General features: G+C 35.3%; 1 protein-coding gene and 1 non-coding gene across 2 annotated transcripts; one reads left to right on the forward strand and one right to left on the reverse strand.

Annotated features, from left to right (window-relative positions):
• Nucleotides 1-243: 243 nt before the first annotated feature.
• Nucleotides 244-5,519, forward strand: LOC123913526. Its single transcript, XM_045964297.1, has 2 exons — nt 244-3,386; nt 3,489-5,519. Exons 1-2 carry the CDS (start codon nt 276-278, stop codon nt 5,517-5,519), a joined length of 5,142 nt encoding a protein of 1,713 aa, XP_045820253.1. The 5' UTR covers nt 244-275.
• A 14,268-nt stretch (nt 5,520-19,787) lies between these two features.
• TRNAV-UAC lies at nt 19,788-19,860 on the reverse strand. Its single transcript has one exon. It is a non-coding gene; the product is annotated as a tRNA-Val (tRNA).
• Nucleotides 19,861-20,374: the final 514 nt, after the last annotated feature.

Consider the following 20,374-nt stretch of genomic DNA (forward strand, 5'->3'; position numbering starts at 1 on the left):
TGACCTGTTTTCTATTTTACTCACCTATTTTCGTTGTAGGGACATAGTTGGAATTACCGTAATTGTTGTTTATCACTTCTTGCATGACCAGGTCTGCTGGACAGTTCCAATTAGTGCTTCCTGACCCTGAGATAGAAAGAACACTCCACGCACGCAAGAGGCTCAACCGAGCTAATAGCGTGCATTCCGGTAACATTGATTCTAACCCTATATCTGATTCTGAACCTGACTACTTGCATAACTTGTTTGCTTCGGATTCTGAACTTGATTTTGAAATGGCTGATAATAGAACCTTAAGGCAATTAGCTGCTCCTGATGTGAATTATAATGGCTTGTGTATTGAATATGATGCTGCTGCTGTTCCTTTTGAATTAAAATCAGGTTTAATACACTTGTTGCCCAAGTTTAGTGGTCTTGCAGGTGAGGATCCGCACAAACATCTGAAAGAATTCCAAGTGGTGTGTTCTACACCACTTAAGCCTGAAGGGATCACTGAAGATCACATCAAACTTCGAGCTTTTCCTTTTTCATTGCAGGGTGCAGCGAAGGATTGGATATATTATCTCGAGCCAAACTCAATTGCAAGCTGGACTGCCCTGAAAAAAGTGTTCTTGGAAAGATATTTTCCTGCTTCCAGAGCTGCCTCAATAAGAAAGGAGATTTGTGGCGTTAGACAAGGTAATGAGTCGCTGACCGAGTATTGGGAGAGGTTCAAACACTTGGTATCCAGCTGCCCTCAACACCAGATTACCGAGCAACTCCTCATCCAATACTTTTATGAGGGGTTGTTACCAATGGACAGGAACATTCTTGATGCTGCTAGTGGTGGAGCGCTAGTCGATAAAACTCCAGCCGCTGCCAAAGCCCTCATTGAAAACATGTCTCTTAATTCTCAACAGTTTACCACTAGAGACAATTCTGTTCAAAGCGTGAATCAAATGCAGGTTTCTTCCAACAAAGCTCTAGAGACCAGACTTGACGATCTCACCACCTTAGTCAAGCAGTTGGCATTAGTAAAACCTCAAACAACAACTTTGTGCGGTATTTGTACCTCTCCTGAGCACCCGACCGACACCTGTCCCATTCTGAGAGACGAGTCCATTACTGAGCTGCCACAAGCTTATGCAGCCAACCTTTACAACCAAAACAGGTACAACAACACTCCTGACCTATCCACCAACAAATATCATCCCAGTTGGAGGAACCATCCCAACCTTCGATATGGAAACCCACAAACCAGCCAACAACAGAATCCACCTCAAGCTGTTGCCTCTACACCTTCCGGACCATCCTTAGAGGATCTTGTTAAACAAATGTCCGTGAACAACCTCCAGTTCCAACAAAGGACCGATGCTAGCATTCAGACCTTGACAACACAGATGGGACAAATGGCCAATGCAATAGGCCAATTACAAGCTCAAGGCTCCGGTAACCTTCCTGCACAATCAGTTCCGAACCCAAATGGGAATGTGAGTGCAATTACCTTGCGATCCGGAAGAGTGACCGAACCAGCTCCAGCTCCAGAGAAAAGAAAAAAAACCATTGCAACATCATCTGTTCCTGAACCTGCTGAACCTTCTGCGACCGCTGAGACTGCTGAGACTGAAAAAGCATATGTGCCACCAATCCCTTTTCCTCAAAGGGTGCAGAAAAATAAAAAGAATAAGGCGGAAGAAGACAAGGAGATTCTTGATGTATTCAGCAAAGTAGCAGTCAATATTCCTCTCCTCGATGTGATCAAGCAGATTCCGAAATATGCAAAATTCTTGAAGGATTTGTGCACAAACAAGAGGAAAGTAAAGGGAAATGAGAGAGTTAATCTGGGCCGAAATGTTTCAGCCCTTATTGAGTCTAATGCTGCACTCGAACCTGAGCCTGAAAAAGCTAATGTCTCGGCCCTCAATCAGGCCATGCCACAGAAATGCAAGGATCCAGGAACTTTCTCTATTCCGTGTACCATTGGGGATAGAAAATTCGAAAATTGCATGTTAGATTTAGGAGCTTCTATTAATGTCATGCCTACTTCTATTTTTAACAATCTTGATCTTGGTCCTTTGCAGCATACAGGTCTTACTATTCAGCTAGCAAACAGGAGCAATGCTCGCCCTGTTGGAGTGGTGGAAGATGTGCTAGTTCAAGTTAATGACTTGATTTTCCCTGCAGATTTTTACATCCTTGACATGGCTGGAGAAACAGAGTCAAGCAGATCGCCGATCATCTTGGGCAGACCATTCATGAAGACGGCAAAGACAAAAATCGACGTTGATGATGGGACCATGTCCATGGAATTTGGTGACATCGTTGCAAAGTTTAATATTTTCGATGCTATGAAATACCCTTTAGAAGAGCACTCTGTTTTTCAATTAGAACTGCTTTCTGAAATTGTTGATGAATTTCATTCTGATTTGTGTTCAGCTGATGATTACTCATGTGATGTTTGTACCGATACTAACCTCTGTGTTGGTTGTGCTGAGTTTAATTTGCAGGGCGAAGGAGAAGTTGTCAATGAGGCTGCCAATGAAGTTGTTTACGCAGTTGAAACTCTTGACATTCCGACTGTTCCAACAAAACCATCCATAGAACAACCACCATCCTTGGAGCTTAAACCACTTCCTGAGAACCTGAAATATGCTTACTTGGAGAGTAATGAAAAACTCCCTGTTATTATCTCTTCTAACCTTGATTTCGATCAAGAACACAAACTTTTGCAGGTCCTGAAGAAGCACAAGAAAGCAATCGGGTGGACATTAGCCGACCTTCCAGGTATTAGTCCATCGATGTGCATGCACAGGATTCTACTTGAGGATGGATCCAAAACAGTAAGGCAGCCCCAAAGGAGGCTTAATCCTTTGATTCTTGATGTTGTGAAGAAGGAGGTAACCAAACTCTTGCAAGCAGGTATAATTTATCCTATCTCTGACAGTAAGTGGGTAAGCCCAGTGCAGGTTGTACCTAAGAAATCTGGACTTACAGTGGTGAAAAATGAAAAAAATGAACTTGTTCCCACTAGAGTTCAGAACAGCTGGAGAGTTTGTATTGATTACAGGAGATTGAACCAGGCTACGAGAAAGGATCACTTCCCTTTACCGTTCATTGACCAAATGCTTGAACGGCTAGCTGGTAAATCACATTATTGTTTTCTTGATGGTTTTTCAGGTTATTTTCAAATTCATATTGCACCGGAAGATCAAGAGAAGACCACTTTTACCTGTCCCTTCGGTACTTTTGCTTACAGGAGGATGCCCTTTGGTCTTTGCAATGCTCCTGGCACTTTCCAGCGATGCATGATTAGCATTTTTTCTGATTTCATTGAAAACTGCATGGAAGTCTTTATGGACGATTTCACTGTCTATGGTTCCTCTTTTGATGCATGCTTGAACAGTTTAAACTTTATATTAGAAAGATGCATCGAGACTAACCTTGTTTTAAATTATGAAAAATGTCATTTTATGGTTAGGCAGGGAATTGTTCTTGGTCACATTATTTCTGAAAAAGGAATTTCTGTTGACCCTGCTAAGATTGATGTGATTTCTACACTGCCTTACCCGTCTTGCGTTCGCGAGATTCGTTCTTTTCTTGGTCATGCAGGTTTTTACAGGCGTTTCATCAAGGATTTCAGCAAGATAGCTCTTCCGCTGTCAAACTTGTTGAAGAATGATGTTACTTTCAGCTTCGATGACAAGTGCAAACAAGCGTTTGACTTCTTGAAGAAAGCATTGACCTCCGCTCCCATAATCCAGCCCCCTGACTGGACCCTCCCTTTTGAGCTTATGTGTGATGCTTCTAATTATGCTGTTGGAGCTGTCCTTGCACAAAGAATTGACAAGGCTGCCCATGTTATTTACTATGCTTCTAGGACTTTAGATTCTGCACAGTCAAATTACACTACCACTGAAAAAGAACTGCTAGCTATTGTTTTTGCTCTTGATAAATTCAGATCTTATTTGCTAGGTTCCAAGGTTGTTGTTTTTACTGACCATGCAGCTTTGAAATACTTGCTGAAGAAGCCGGATGCAAAACCGAGATTGATCCGATGGATGTTGTTGCTCCAAGAGTTTAATGTAGAGATTAAAGACAAGAGTGGAGCTGAGAACTTAGTGGCTGACCACTTGAGCAGGATAGAGAGAGATGAAGATCCTTTTCCTATTCAGGATGATTTTCCTGATGAGCAGTTGTTTCTTTTACATGGTATTACACCTTGGTTTGCTGACATTGTTAATTTTCTTGTTGCTGGTGTTTTTCCTACAGGTGCATCGAGATCACAGGTTCATAAACTCAAGAGTGATGCCAAATATTATGTTTGGGATGATCCATATCTATGGAAGTTTGGTAGTGATCAGGTAATCAGAAGATGTGTCCCCGACAATGAGATTGAATCTATTTTGAAATTTTCTCATGCATCTCAAGTCGGCGGACACTTTGGTCCGCAAAGAACTGCGAGAAAAGTACTTGATTCAGGTTTCTATTGGCCAACTATTTTTAAGGATGCTTATGAGACTTACCGCACTTGTAAAGAGTGCCAAATAGCAGGCACAAACATCACTCGCAAGAGTGAAATGCCTCAGCAGCCTATGCTTTTCTGTGAGGTTTTTGATGTATGGGGAATCGACTTCATGGGTCCCTTTCCCGTATCATTTGGTTTTCTTTATATTTTGCTTGCTGTTGATTATGTTTCAAAGTGGGTGGAAGCTATCCCCACTAGGACTAATGATTCTAGAGTTGTTGCAGATTTTGTCAGGTCTAATATCTTTTGTAGGTTTGGAATACCGCGAGCTATCATCAGTGACCAAGGCACTCATTTCTGCAACCGCACCATGGAAGCTTTGCTCCGAAAGTATGGAGTTGTGCACAGAGTCTCTACTGCATATCACCCACAGACGAATGGGCAAGCTGAGGTCTCAAACAGGGAGATCAAACAGGTTTTAGAGAAAATGGTGCAGCCAAACAGGAAGGACTGGAGTCGTCGTCTAGAAGACGCACTTTGGGCTCAAAGAACAGCTTTCAAGACACCCATTGGGATGTCTCCTTATCGACTTGTTTTTGGTAAGGCATGCCATCTACCTGTTGAGGTAGAACACCGTGCTTATTGGGCGGTGAAAAGTTGTAATTTTGAGTTGCAACAAGCAGGTATTGAAAGAAAACTCCAATTACAACAGCTGGAAGAGCTTAGATTAGAGGCTTATGAAAGCTCTAGGATTTATAAAGAGAAAACTAAGCACTTCCATGATAAAATGATTTCTAGGAAGGAATTTTCTGTGGGCCAACAGGTTTTATTGTTTAACTCCCGCCTAAAAGTAATGGCTGGGAAACTTCGATCCCGGTGGATTGGCCCTTTTGTTGTTACTAATGTTTTCCCTCATGGTGCAGTAGAAATAAAAAGTGCAGGTACTAACAAGGTGTTTAAAGTAAACGGACAGCGACTGAAGCTGTTCCATGAAAGCTCAGTGCCTGAAGAAGAGGGACATGTTGAAGAGCTCTCCTTGGAGAAGCCTTCCTACACCCCAAATGCTACACCTTAGCCCCTCAGGTGTGTTCCTTCCTTTTTCTCACTTTATGCTTACTTTACATTGCGGACAATGTCTGATTTAAGTGTGGGGGGGAACATTTTACATTTAGTTGTTTTTAATTTTAGTTTTTCTTTCATAAAACAATTAAAAAAATAAATAAATAAATAAATAAGTCTTAGCGTGCATGCAATTGTTATGAGTAGTTACATGTTCTAGGGTTAGAGCAGATAGCTGGTGGATTGGTGAAATTTTTGGAAATTCTTGTTTTTCATGCTAGATATGATGATCCTTGCACCTTAATGCACAACTGCTGAAAACTTGCAAACTTAGTAGTGGCTTGATAAGTCTTTAAAATACACAGTCATTTGCCTAAGTTATCTGAGTACTGAATTTGATGCAGAAGTTTGACTAAGACTAAGCTTGGGGGAAAAACTAGATTACTTGATTGTAGGATCATGGCTAGATTAAATGGTGGGACACTACACTAGAAAATAAAAAAAAAAATCAATAATAATAAGTTCCTGTGCCCGAAACTGGAGGAACAATAATGAATATGTGGAGTTCCTGTGCCTAAAATTGGAGGAACAAATGTTGTGTAGGGTGCTCTACTCGGAGTAACAGGTTGGACTCGCAACAAACGAGATCCCGTCAGGTGAAAAGGTAGAGTAGCACCTAAAGCATAATTAAAATGAACTTAAGTAGTGTCCCTGCGTATAAAAAATCAAAAAGCCTGTGAGAACATGAAAGAATAGTTTCCCTCAAGCTGAAATCCGGACCCAGACTCTGAATTGTAAGAAAGGAAGAGCTAGCTTAGTATCCTGACTGTGTATTTTCGAGAAGGATCATGTCATGACTCTGGTTGACAGTAATAGGCAGTACACACACACACGCAGGGTTATCGTTGACAGCTGATATACAAGAGTTATGCCAACCTTTGAAATACAGTCTACGGTTGGAAGCTTGAATCCTGGAATGTGTTGATTGCTTGTGATGATTGTAGCATGCTTTGTTCTTGAGTTTTGCCCAGGAGAGCAAAAGAATAAGTGTGGGGGAATTTGATCAGTGCATTTTTAATGCACTTTTATTCATCATATGCTATGGCAATTTTATAACTTCTCCTAGTATTTTAATGTTTTTATAATGTTTTCTATTTAGAGTCTAGTTTTGCTATTATTTAACTTTTGCTATTTATTTTCGTAATAAACAGTAATTTGACACTTTTCCTTGCACAGATCATAACTGGAGCTTCGGATATCGGATTGAGGCGCGGAAATATGCGTTGGAAAGATAAGTAAAAATGCCACAACTTTTATGTTGAAGCCGAAGGCCAATTCTGAGCTCAAAGGAGTCATATTTACTCGTCAAGTTTCAGACTTACAAAGATTTAATTATTTTCCAACATGACTTATGTTTTTCGGCCCAATTGTTTTACGGCCCGTTTTACTTGATGTATAAAAACTGAAAAATCAGCCTAGGGCTGATCAATTTCTCAATATTCACGAAATAAACAAACCCTAGCAGCCAGCCTCTTTGAATGGAGAACTAAGAACTATAGATCAATCCGTTGGTTAAGACACTTTGGTTCATTATCTTGAGGTTTGAATTCTAATGCAATTTCAATTCATGTTTCTATTTCTTTCTCTGTAAATTTCGCTGCCTTTCTCTTGCTTTATGACTTGCAATTCGTTTATCATTTGATGCTTAATTGTATGTAATTCGGTTGCAAGTTTCTACGAGGTTATTCGAATTAAGTTATCGCTTGTTTAATTTAATTCGGTTAGGAATTTACAGAGTCTATACGCTTGTTGTAGGATTGATTGAATTCGCGGTTTGCATAGTATTGATTGTGATTCTGTAACGCTTGTTTGCTCTGTCATAATTAATCATACGCACTGTTATAAGCTTTTTAAACAGTCCGAATTCATATAAAACCAATTGGCGCTTGATTAGTTAGTTTTATGATCAGTCAAGGATAGAAACTGAAAAGAAATATTTCTTCCGTGAACCTATGATAGATAATGAACGAAGTTTGACGTAACCAATGGATTGATTGCTTTGTTATTATTAAATTTCACACTTTTGCTCTCTGTTTTCACAAACCGAAACCCCCTAATTTACAATTTTTGCTTGAATCTGATACTGCTAATTATTGATAAAGAGTCCTCGTGATACGATACTCGAGTGTCGCTTCCCTACACTACCTTTTTCTTAAACTCGTTTTTGACCCGTGCGCGACAGCGGATCATGTATCATCTTTTTGCTTCCATTCCATCTTTGTTTTAGTGATGGATTGATCAGATTCTTGTGGAATTTCACTTGGATAACCATATAGTTTGTAGCAATAAGGCCTTATGTGCCCCTTTCTTCCACAGTGATGACATCTCCATGAATGGTACCTGCTTCTTGGTCTAGGTATAAACCTAGGTCTCTGCCATCTTTGCTGATGTGGTGCCACATGTGGCAACACTTGTCTCTGCTGTCTAGGAGACAGGTGTGGCGACATCCTGTCATGCATTTTTGGAGGTGGTTGTTTACTTATCTCAGGCATATATTTCCCCTCTTTGTTGTAATCCATAATCCTATTAACATTTTTGTATTCATACCCAATACCAGTTTTGGATTTGCTAGGAACAGGCAGAGTTTCCAGGATTTCATCTAGATCACTTCCTTTGAATAGCCTAAGAACATGCTTCTTTAAATTCTCAAGATGAGAGTTTAATTCAGTTACCTCTTCATTTAGATGGGCTATTTCAGTCAGTTGTTTGATCTTGTCAGCTTCTAAGTTGATGATAGTTGCCTTCTGTTCCTCAATGATCTTTAAACTATCTTCCCATTTAGTACTAAATTCAGAGATTCTTGACATATTAGCAGCTCTCTCAGTTTGCAACTTAGTGATTGTTTCTTTTTGTTCTTCAGAGACTCTGCAGACTTCTGCACTCTTCAGACACAGCTTTTTATATGATTCAGCCAGTTCATCAAAGGTCAGTTCTTCTTCACATGATTCAGTGTCAGATGTGCAAACACTTGTCAATACATGTATAGCCTTTGCAGTATCAGTTTCTCCTTCAGAATCTTCATCTGACCAAGTTACAGTTAACCCCTTCTTTTGTTTCTTCAGAAAGGTACCACATTCACTTCTAATGTGACCAAACCCCTCACATTCATGGCATTGAACACCTTTATTTGGAGCTGATTTTTCATCTGTTACAGGTTTTCTGAAGTTCTTGTAAGTGTTGCGCCCAATGTCAGCTGCACCTGTCTTAGGCCGTTTGTCCATTCTCTTCAGTACTTTATTAAATTGTTTTCCCAAAAGAACCATTGCATCAGAGATGCTTTGTTCAGACTCTGTGTCACTCAGTTGATCTTCTTCCTCAGCATTTGAAACAAAGGCAATACTTTTGTTTTTCTTATCCATCTTTTCATTTGCAGCTACCTCATAGGTTTGTAGTGAACCAACCAGTTCATCTAGCTTCATATCTGTGATATCCTTTGCTTCTTCTATAGCTGTGACTTTCATGTCAAACTTCTTAGGTAGAGACCTGAGCATTTTTCTTACCAGCTTTTCTTCAGGTATCTTTTCACCCAAGGCATCAAATTGATTGTCAAAGTCAAGTATGGTCATGTGAAAATCCTGAATGGTTTCATCATCATTCATTCTAAGATTCTCAAACTTAGTTGTTAGGAGTTGTAGCTTAGACAACTTCACTTTAGAGGTACCTTCATGAACAGTCTCAAGAATTGTCCAAGCTTCCTTAGCACAAACTCACTTTTTGATGAGTCTGAATATGTGTTTGTCAACACCATTATATAGTGCATATAATGCTTTTGAGTTTGCAAGAGCAAGCTCATCCTCTTCTTTGGACCATTCTTCAGCAGATTTCAACTCAAGAGTTGGTTTACCATCTTTGTCCATCTTCACAGGTGGAGTCCACCCTCTCAGAACTGCCTTCCAAGTCTTGCTATCAATTTGTTTTAGAAAGGCCATCATGCGGGACTTCCAATAGTCATAGTTTGAAGCACCAACTAGAAGAGGTGGTCTGGTAACAAAACCTCCTTCTTTGTCCATCCTTGCCAGAAAAAGTTTCCCTGGAGCTCACCCTAAAATTCAGAACAGGGTGCCTGCTCTGATGCCAATTGAAATTCCTGGCACACAGTGGACAGGTGTTGCTCAAGGTGTAGCAACACTTGTCTGTTGTAGACAGATGTTGTCACTGGTGCGCCAACACTTGTCTATAAACAGAGCAAATAACATAAAACAATACAAACAGTAAAGTAAATAACACACGAGAGTTGTTAACCCAGTTCAGCCTAAAGCCTACTCTGGGGGATACCAATCCAGGAATGAAGTCCACTATCAGCAGTATTACTTCGAAGCTAAACTCACCCGTTTACAACTTCTCACTTAATCACTACCCAATGACACTTCTACCTAGGAACTCCTAGATATGAGACCCCGTCCCAATTCCCACCTTAGCAACACAGACAGCGCTGCTATTCAATTTACACAAACACAACAGGTGGAGACACACTCCTAAGAAACTAGGATTCACTCTTGCTTAAAAGCTTGCGAGTAAACAACACAACACAATAGAACAATCTCCGTACTTCAAAGCTTAGGAGAAGTTCACACTTACAACTCAATAACACTCAGGTCCTAAGCTTGCATCAATAAGACACAAGAAAGGCTCACAATTAACACTCTAAAATCCCTAAAAACACACGCTTTGTAAGACTCGATTTTAGATGCTTGAAACCATATGCTTGCCTTCGTATTTATAGTAGTAGAACGACTTGGGCTTCAAGACAAAATTAGGGCTTCTAGAATTGCGGCAGCAGTGATATATTTTTGAAAACAATAGTTATATTTTTGAAACCGCAAAAATATATTTTCCAAAAATATAATTCTTTTGGAAAATAAAACTAGGGTTTAGCTGCCTCATGAAACACATTAAACACGTGCGCCTTCTTCTGTAAGAAACCTTGATATAATTCTTCAAACAGATCTTCAAAAGATTGAGTAGAAAATAATAACATCCAGCTGGCGCGCGCAGAACAGAGTCAGGTGTTGTTCCAAAGTGTCACAACATTTGTCACAACACTTGGGGTCAGCACACTTGTCTCAACACTTGGCTAAAATATGTTTTTGCAAAATGTAGCCAATCATACAAAAACCCAACAACATGCATAATCATACATTATACATATACATCACTATCATTCATGCATATTCATATATCATGCATATACTTCATTTATCACCTAATCAATCATTCACAAAATACATCAAACATATAGTTTCACGTCGTCTCGGACAATACCAAAACATCAACACATACATTGTTCAGATTATGGTCATGACGGACCCTGCGTTGTTCATTTTATAGTCATGACGGACTCTGCTCCTCACATACAGATTAACAATCAACATTTACCAAGTATGTGTCAAACATCATTTATTATAAAATGCACACATAATCCCTAAATGCAATCTAATGCTTCACATTCATGTTATGTCCTCTAGACACCTCTAATGCATGTGGTACCATCGTCTTTATCAGAGTATCTCACCTCCGATATCCTTCTTTATCAAACAAATATAGTTCGATATCCTTCTTTATTGGACAAGCCAATATCCCTAAATATTCATGATGCATGTACTCAAAACTCATGAATATATCCATCAACAATTATGGCATATAGCCCATCAACAATAACGTGGAACACTATCCAACGTTCGTCTTTATTAAGATAATCAATACCTTAATATCCGTCTTTATCGAATAACATAATTCGATATACTTCTTTATTAGAATAACATACTCTAATATCCTTCTTTATTAAGTTGATTAACACCTTAATATACTTCTTTGACAATTAAACAAATATCATCAACACAATCAACAACAATTATATTCCACACATATAATCAACAACTATCATCACCATACAATTAATCATGGTTATAAACACCTAATTGCATGTTAGGATACCTTAAATCCATGTTACAAGTGCCTAATTGCACTTAAAACAACTATCAAAAAGTTGCTGTCACAGTGCTGTTCGCTGTAGCGAACAGGTAGCGAACACGTAGCGAACACGTAGCGAACAGGTAGCGAACAGACACAGAGCCAAAATCCAATTAGCGAACAGGTAGCGAACAGGTGGCAAACACGTTCGCTGAGCGAAGGCGTAGCGAATGCCTCCTGTCAGGACAGTTCAAAACTTGCGATTTCTACACCAAATCACCCAAAAATCCCATTTTTCATGTTATAAACCCCAAATAAGTTTATATTCATGTGCAACAAGCATATCTAAACACAAAAGGACAGTTCATTTTACCGATCTACATCATAAACATCGAAAAAGTAGAGATTAAACACTTTTTCATCAAAACTCTCAAGAACACTAAGTTCTTGAGTTTAATCTTTCATACAACTCGTTTTTACCATAGTTTTCGTTCATTAATCATGTTAAAAGCATGTTAAGCATATTAAGAACCTTAGGAACGATTTCCATCAAGAAAATCCGTTCTAAGCTAAAACGAAAATGGGGTGGAGGAAGTTCGGGTGAGGAGAAATCGACATTCTCCCCTTCCTCGAGTCACCCACGAATATGAAATCTACTCTCTTACCTTGGATCGACGAAAGCTCCACGATTGCTCCTCGAATCCCTCCTCCAAGCTCTTGCCCTAGCTCCTTGAGCTCTCCCTTCTCTCTAAACTCTCACAAGAACAAGAAAAAATGAAATGTTTCCTCTCCTCCCCTTGACCATATGGCGCCTCTCACAAGTCCACAAGGCCCGTTGGGCCTCAAGCCCAATTGGCTTGGCCCAACTCGTGTTAACTCTCACTAACTCGCGCGTTAACTAAAACTCTCGATAAATAACATAAAGTTATTATCTTACCTAAAACCACATCACCAAATAATTAAACACTTAAATAGTGAATAATAAATTTGGGTCGTTACATCGTACGAGTGTCATACGAGTGTCGGACATCGCGACATGCCTAATCATAGAGGTGTCAGTGCTTCATAGCTTACAACTCATAGCATATAAACTCATATCGAAAAAAGACCTATTTGGTAACATTTTTTTCATGAGCCTATAGTATTTTAACTAGCTAATAAGCTTATTATTTTTTATTCTAATGTTATCCGTATTATCTTACTTGAAAAATTAAATATTAATTTAACATAATTTTTTATGAAATTTCATATTTATACATTAGTTCAATTGCTAATTTTACTCGATAATACACTACAAGTTCAAATGTTCAATCAGTAGTTTAAGTATTAACGTTCAATCAAGTTCAAATGTTCAATCAGTTATCCACTATTTTTTTGTTTTTGTCAAACAAAGCCAAATTTGATCATGATAAAATTATGCACTATGAACTAATACTTACGTTAATACTAATTAAACTACTATATATATATATATGTATATATATAATACTACTCCGTCCTAAAATATAAGCAAAATGAGGTCAACAAAAGTGAATGTATCTGGACTAAATTTTAAACCAAATACATCAACTTTCATTGACCAATTTTTGCTTATATTTTGGGACAGATGGAATATATATATATAGTTGTTTTGAAAGTGAATTTGTTGTAAACTCTTAGTTTTAACAATGACGGTATAGTTTGTCAAAAAAAAACAATGACAGTATAGTATTAGTTATGATTTCTATGTATTTTGGTGATGAATATTTATGATACTCATCAACACAATTACAATTTAAAAAGTAATTAACAAAAGAGGACAAAGCCCAATTGATGATTTTATTTAGGTAAATTTTTCGATACCAAACTTATATTATCGTTATTAATTTTTTAGACAAAATTCATTTAATCTTTTTTAAAAATATGTAAGTTAATATGATAATATGACATGATATTAAATTTTTTGCCTAAATATTCTGTACCTAACCAATGTAAATTGGGTACTAGAGTTCAATATATCTAGCAAATGCATTTGCACTAATCTACCAATAATTAGTGACAGAAACAAAAACCTCACTAATCTAATTTAGCGACGGAAATAAATTATGTCTCAGAGTTGTGATAGAATGAACCCTTCATAATTAGAGAGTGAGGTGTTATTCTGTCACTAATTAGTGATAGAAATATAAGTTATGATCACTAATTCTTTTTATATGGTAGAGTTAGTGACGAATTCATTCTGTACCAACTGTGATGGAAGAAAATTTATTCCCTCACTAATATTTGCAATGCTGAAAATCATTACAGATTTTGGTGTGTCGCTAAATTCGTCACTAAATTGGTTGGTGATGGATTTTAGGTGCATTTGTATGAAAAACAACTCTCTTTATTTATAATTTTTCTAGTAATGAATTTGTAATGTTTTTCATTTCATGATCAATTCTTCAAGAATGAAGAATAAACAGATGGAAAAATGTTCTTCACTTGGCAAAATTCATGAATTTCATTGTCACTCACATCTTTAGAGAAGGAAATCAAGTAACTGATCTTAAGGCTAACCATAGTCTTACTTTAATTTCGATAGCATATTGACAAGAAATAAATAACATAGAGGATAAATTAATTTCCTCTTAAAATCCTATTGAAACATAAGTGTCAAGGAGTATCAATGCACATAAAAATCTTAGAAATTTGATCAATGCCATTTCTAGATGAAGACATGTATTTCAAATAAATACAAGAATGAGTTATAGCAGATGAAAATAAAACAATGGCCCACACAACTGTATTGGCCATATTATAGTTGATATTGGACCTCTTCCCACATGCTAAGTTGCTATCATAAAAGGGTGGAAGAAAAGCCAAAGATATATAGTTAATTTGGTTTTTGTTTGAAGTATTCCATAAGTTAGCCAACGGTTGATGGATGGTAGTTAATTGATCGTTATATATTTCTTTGGATCACTTTATTTCAAGATTCTTATATACCAATGCAATAATCTTCACAAATAGTAGAAGTATATAATATGTATATGGGTCATGCTAAACAGTGTCTCTGGGGCACTAGTTAAGCATACTAAAAAAGGAAACAAATGATAAAGTTAATGATGAGAGAGAATAATTTTTCACATCATTAAAACATTGAATGCACAATTTACGAGATAAAACTTCTATATTTATATCTTTAACTAGTGTCTCGGGGCACTGTTTAGCATTTTCCTATATATATATATATATATATATGAGCTAGTGAGTGATAATGCTTATCCATATAGAAATTAAAACGTGTAATATACTCCCTCCGGTCCTTATTATAAGAAACAATTTGGAAAAAACACACATACCAAGAAACCTTATCTTTCTTAATAAAAATTCTAAAATTTTACAATCTATTCCAAAATTAACCTTGGTGTATTAATTTATCCTTAGAGAATATATCACTCTAATTAATGCATAACTTTGTAATGGATACAATTTAATAAGGGTAAAAATGGAATTGTAAGAATAAATTTAATGATTGTTTCTTATAAAAAGGACCAAATTTTTTTTCCAAATTGTTTCTTATAAAAAGGACCGGAGGGAGTAATAATTAAATTAAGTCGTTGCTTAGGTCTAATGTGGACCGGGGTCAATCAATGTCATTTACTAACTTATTAAAGATATTTTATCTATAGACAAAAATGATTTGATCTGACACCTCGTTTGTCAGTATTTATTATAGGTGAGCCTCAACCTCAAGGCAAACAAAGACACTTGTTGATGTTAGATCACAAACTATATACTGTATGTAGATTAATAAACATAGTTACTCTAAACTCGCAATGATAGTTATCTATCACTCAACTAAACATACTTTGTAATGTAATCTATTTGAGAGTTGCCCAAATTAAAGTTTTTTTCAAAAAAAAGGAAAGTATTAGAAGATTGATTTTTTATATATATTACGTAGTAGTAGTAGTATATTATGGAATGAGTGATCTAAAGTTGTGTTTTATTGTAATAAGCCAAGAATTATATTAATTAAAACGACTATTCTAGTACAATGCATAAAAAAATAATTTAATTGAGAAATAGTTCTTAAGAGAAAGAGAATGGTTTGAGAGATTTGTTAATTTAATTGTATCTCAAGAGAAAGAGAATGATTAGTTTTTCCTTTGGCAGATTTTTTTTGTCAAGTAATTTTAGTGGCTAGAAATTTCACCTTAAAAGTGAATAATTAGTTGAGTGTTCAGGATTCGAATCTTAACTTCTGCATACAAAGTGTAATGTTCATACCAACTGAGCTAAGCTCACGAGAACCTTTTGACATAAATTTTTAAGGCTTAATTAGTTAAATGGTCCCTTAAAGATATTTTAGGTTTCACAATGGTCCCTTAAAGAAAAAAGGGTCCGGATTGGTCCCTTAAAGACATCTTCGTTAGTCATTTTGATCATTTCCGTTAGTTTTTGACAAAAAGCGTTAAATAGTACAAAAAAAAACATTGTTCATCTTCTTCCTCCTCTCTTCTTCATCTTCTTCCTCCATTCTTCTTCATCTTTTTCATAAACATCATAAAAAATATACTCAAATCTTCAATCAACCTTCAAACAAACCCAAAAATTCATTCTTCCTCAGTTTGTCTCTTCAATTTCCTTCTAAAAATTAGTTTAAACCAAATAAGTATTGGTTGATTTATGTTCAATAAGGGACCAATTCAGATCTTTTTTTCTTTAAGGGATCATTATAAAACCTAAAATTTCTTTAAGGGACCATTTAACTAATTAAGGCAATTTTTAATTGGTGTGAAATAACTTGAATATAGAAATAATAGTTGAATAGATATAATATTTTAATTGATCATTTTCTTTACCATTTTCTCAGATAACCTATTATCCCAAAAACTTAAGTTGTTAGGATAGAGTCACATCAATGGTTTTATATTATTTTTAACACGCTCCCTCACGCAAGAGCACACTTGAACTTAAAACGTGGATAATACATTTTCTTTACCATTTTCCTTGTCTCCGGTGACAATTCTACTTGGGGGATGTTGTGTGCATCTCAACTCAACCTTTCATGTTTACTAATATATGAACAACTAGCAAAACAAAACAAAAAAAAAAATGAATAACGAGAATTACAATGGAGAAAATTTACACATGATACAATCTCTTCCTGATGTACTATATTTTAACCCTTCTTTTATCATAACCTCCAAAGAAATGAGACAGAATGCAGATATTGGAAAAAAAATAGTATAAAGAAATTAATGAACGTAATCGCAACACAATGATATAATGTTGTAACTTTTAAAATAGGAGAAAAATCACAACCATTATCTGATGATAATTAATCAATATTACATTTTTAAAAATTTACAACACATAAACATCACTTAAGAGCCACATTCTCAGTGCACACCTATATTCTTTAAAACAAATACATGAATCATTTTTGCAATACTCTAAAATAAATGTATATAAGAGAAAGGAAGAAAGCCAAATATAAATTGATAAAAGGTCTTTTGTTTCGGCTTTAAAAAATGAATTTTTTCTTTGTATTTTTGAAAATAGATTTTCTAAAACCGTTTTTCAAAATATTACAAGTTTTTTCTAAATTGAAACATTAATTTTGAGAACATATAACATAAACACACATTATTGAAGTTCAAAACATAGTCAAAATCACAATTTTTTCAAAAAGCTGTATTTCAAAATTAAGTGATTTTTCGAAATTTTGATATCCGAATTTTTTTTCAATAAAATGATCAAATACCTAAAATAACATTTTAAGAATAACTATTCAAACCATATTTTCATTTGAAGTTTTTATAAAAAGAATTCTTTGTAATTTTTTTTTACACAAAATTATGTAACACTACAAGAATCTATTTTCAAAAAATCTATAACAAACATGCTCAAAGTGTCTTCGACCCGCGCATTTTATATCAAAGAATTTGGGTTAATATATATTAGCCTTACTCCATCTTCTTTTACCATGGACTCATTATATATGTTTTATTTCAATCAACTCCAACAAGGAACATTAAAGGATCAATCAAAATTGAATAAAATGGCATCAAATGAAAAGTTGGGCATGTGAATCCAGCTCAAACTTGAATAATTGTAATGTTGTACATAAATATTTTCAGGACCTAGAGTGGGCTTCTATAGAAGCAATAACCATCATAGGTCCCTAATTCATTACTATGGGGTCCATAAGAGCTTCAGGTGGCACTAGGAGTTGTTAGGGTCTCCATGTGCATTGTTCCATATCTTCCTCAAAGCATAGTGCCACTTTACCAAAAGGATACATGGACTTGTTCCCCAACACCCTTCATTTCGTTTTCTTGTTAGGATTTAATTTGGGTCACTTTGAAAAAATATAGAAAGTGTAGATTGGAATGAAGTGGTGCACACATAGAAGACTAAGTAAAAAAATATAGTGCACACACGTAGAAATCTAAATAAGAGGAGAAATTAATAATAAAGATTGATTGGACCTTGGTTTGACAAAAAAGTTATAAAGTTTCTTCAATAAAAAAAAGTTATAAAGTGACATGTATTTTGAAAACTTACTTGAGCAAGAAATTTATTCATGTCGGTATATGTAATTTAAGCTTGTGAATTGTGAGCTACACAAAAATTAACCAAAAATTTTAATTAATAAGTACTCTCTTCATGCTGATTTTGGTTCTTTTAGATACATAAAAGAAATAGATTACATCAAAGAACAATTTAGTGCGGCATGAAATGACTCTTCAAGATTTGTTAAAGTGTACATCGAATATGTCAGTTAGGGATCGAGTAACTCTTGATCACTAGTTCTCTCTGCGGAATCGTTGAAATAACTTGTTTTTTAATTGTGATTTCTCTAAATCGATATAAAAGGTAAAATTTTGAGTTGGTTAGGTGTATTTGGTCCTTTAGCTAAAGTTGTTGACGATCATGGTTTGCAATTTTGCAATTTCTATGTTTTTGCTAAGGATGTCCGGTCTGATTTACGACCCGTTTGGTTGGTGTGTTGTTGGAATCTTTGGAACGATACAAATAAGAAGTTATTTGCTCACATTAGGTTCTTTGGTTGAAGCTATGTTTGCTAGGGTGAAAATTTTATTTTGGTGGTGGATGAGGTCTCAAAAAAAGTTTTTCATATAATATGAATTTGTGATGGTCTAACCTTTTCAATTGTTTGAACTTGCCGTGAATAATTGGCAGTGTTTGTAACCTTTTTTTTTTTTTTTCGTTGAACATCTTGTATTTATTTTTGAACATCTTGAAAATTAATAGTTTTATAGTTTGTACCTTAGTTTTAACCTTAAGGACTGAGTGAACATTCCTGTCAAAAAAAAAAAAGTACTGAGTGAACATTTTTCATACATTAATAGTTTTATATTTTATCCTCCGATTTATTTTCCTTCTTCACTATATCAACTTTCTTTAAGCAAAATTAGTGTACAAATGCATCATTAAAGAGGCTAATATTCCACCAAAACTGTCTTTCACTAGCATTTGTCACTTTGTATAAGCTATGGTATGGTATTTTGTTCACAAAAACTATGAAAACTTGAATTCTAAAAAAGCCACTAGGTTTGGTCTAGTAGTGAGGAATTTGGGTAGTACGTTATAGGTCTAAGGTTCGATCCCCAGCTCATTATAAAAAATAAAAAAAAAAACATTGTTGAGCCTAACTATCAAAGGGGAATCTCTATTAAGTAAATAGTAACATGTTATATCTTTTCATCTCAAGAATCTATGATGATGGCTTTGTCTTTAAAACAAAACATGATAGAATGTCTCCATACTTATCTCATGTCACCACCGTTGGGAAAAGGAGTGGTGGTCATTATATATAGGACTATTTTTGTGAAACAAAATAAAGTAAGACGGTGCAATTGAAAAATAAAATTAGTTAAAATTAGAAAGGTTGCTTTTATATCCTTATATTACATCTAATCTATTCATCTCAACCATAGTATCTCTATTTTTCTTAACTTTCTATTTTTATGATTTTGCTTTCTTATTCATTCAGAACTTTACTTTGAAATACAGATTATTTTTTTATAAGATAAGAGTATCTAGACATCAAGAAATGAGTAGATATTTAATTAAGTTGGGATATTTAAAAACTCTCATCGTATACCTATAACTCTTAATAATATAAATGAAATAGAAAACTATTTATAAAGTTATATTTAAAAGTTCAAATTTTAATGTGATACATACTTATCCTTTTAGAATTTAATTTTCAAGCACTACTATAGTGGGCCAAAATGTGGAGTCGAAGGCCCAATTACTATGGTGGGCTACAATTGAATTTGACCATTCGTTTTTGAGAAGAAAAAAAAAACAAATATGTTGCTGCCCAGGATCGAACTGGAGACCTTCAGTGTGTAAGACTGACGTGATAACCACTACACCACAGCAACTTCAGATGCTAAACGAGCTTCTAAATATTACTTATTTGTTTCATTGTTTTTTCACGTTATTTTGCAGATTCAATTATTATTATGTATTTCAATATGAACATCCAGTCATAAAAATAATCTTATTTGTGACTTAGAGGTAAAAAATTGATACTTTTACTCCACAAGTCCTAGTTTAATAGTGAGATCCAAAATTTCACGAGATAATTAAAAAATTGATATTATAGTCTATAAAACTTGACTTAACTAATAATTTCGATATTGATAGACTGAATGTATTTATCCGAGTTTGAACTCAAAATTTGACAATTGTGCGTAATTTTCATGTGGTGCTTGCTATTTTGCTACAGATAAAATTAATTTTGATATATCTTAAATTTTAGCTCAACTGACCGTGTCTAGGTCAAATATTTACACAGTTATGTGTTAGTTTTAATAGTGTACTGATGTTTACCACTTCTTCTCCTATGAACAAAAAGTTTGATACTATTTTTCTTTACCAAAATTTGATACTTTT

Source organism: Trifolium pratense, linkage group LG3, assembly GCF_020283565.1.
Source record: "Trifolium pratense cultivar HEN17-A07 linkage group LG3, ARS_RC_1.1, whole genome shotgun sequence".
NCBI classification, from domain to species: domain Eukaryota; kingdom Viridiplantae; phylum Streptophyta; class Magnoliopsida; order Fabales; family Fabaceae; genus Trifolium; species Trifolium pratense.

What these genes read in the sequence shown, in the direction of transcription:
- LOC123913526 (XM_045964297.1), top strand. Translation starts at nt 276, where the DNA reads ATGGCTGATAATAGAACCTTAAGGCAATTAGCTGCTCCTGATGTGAAT. An exon ending in ATGCATGCTTGAACAGTTTA is followed by an intron (nt 3,387 to 3,488) that starts AACTTTATATTA and finishes CACATTATTTCT; the next exon opens with GAAAAAGGAATTTCTGTTGA.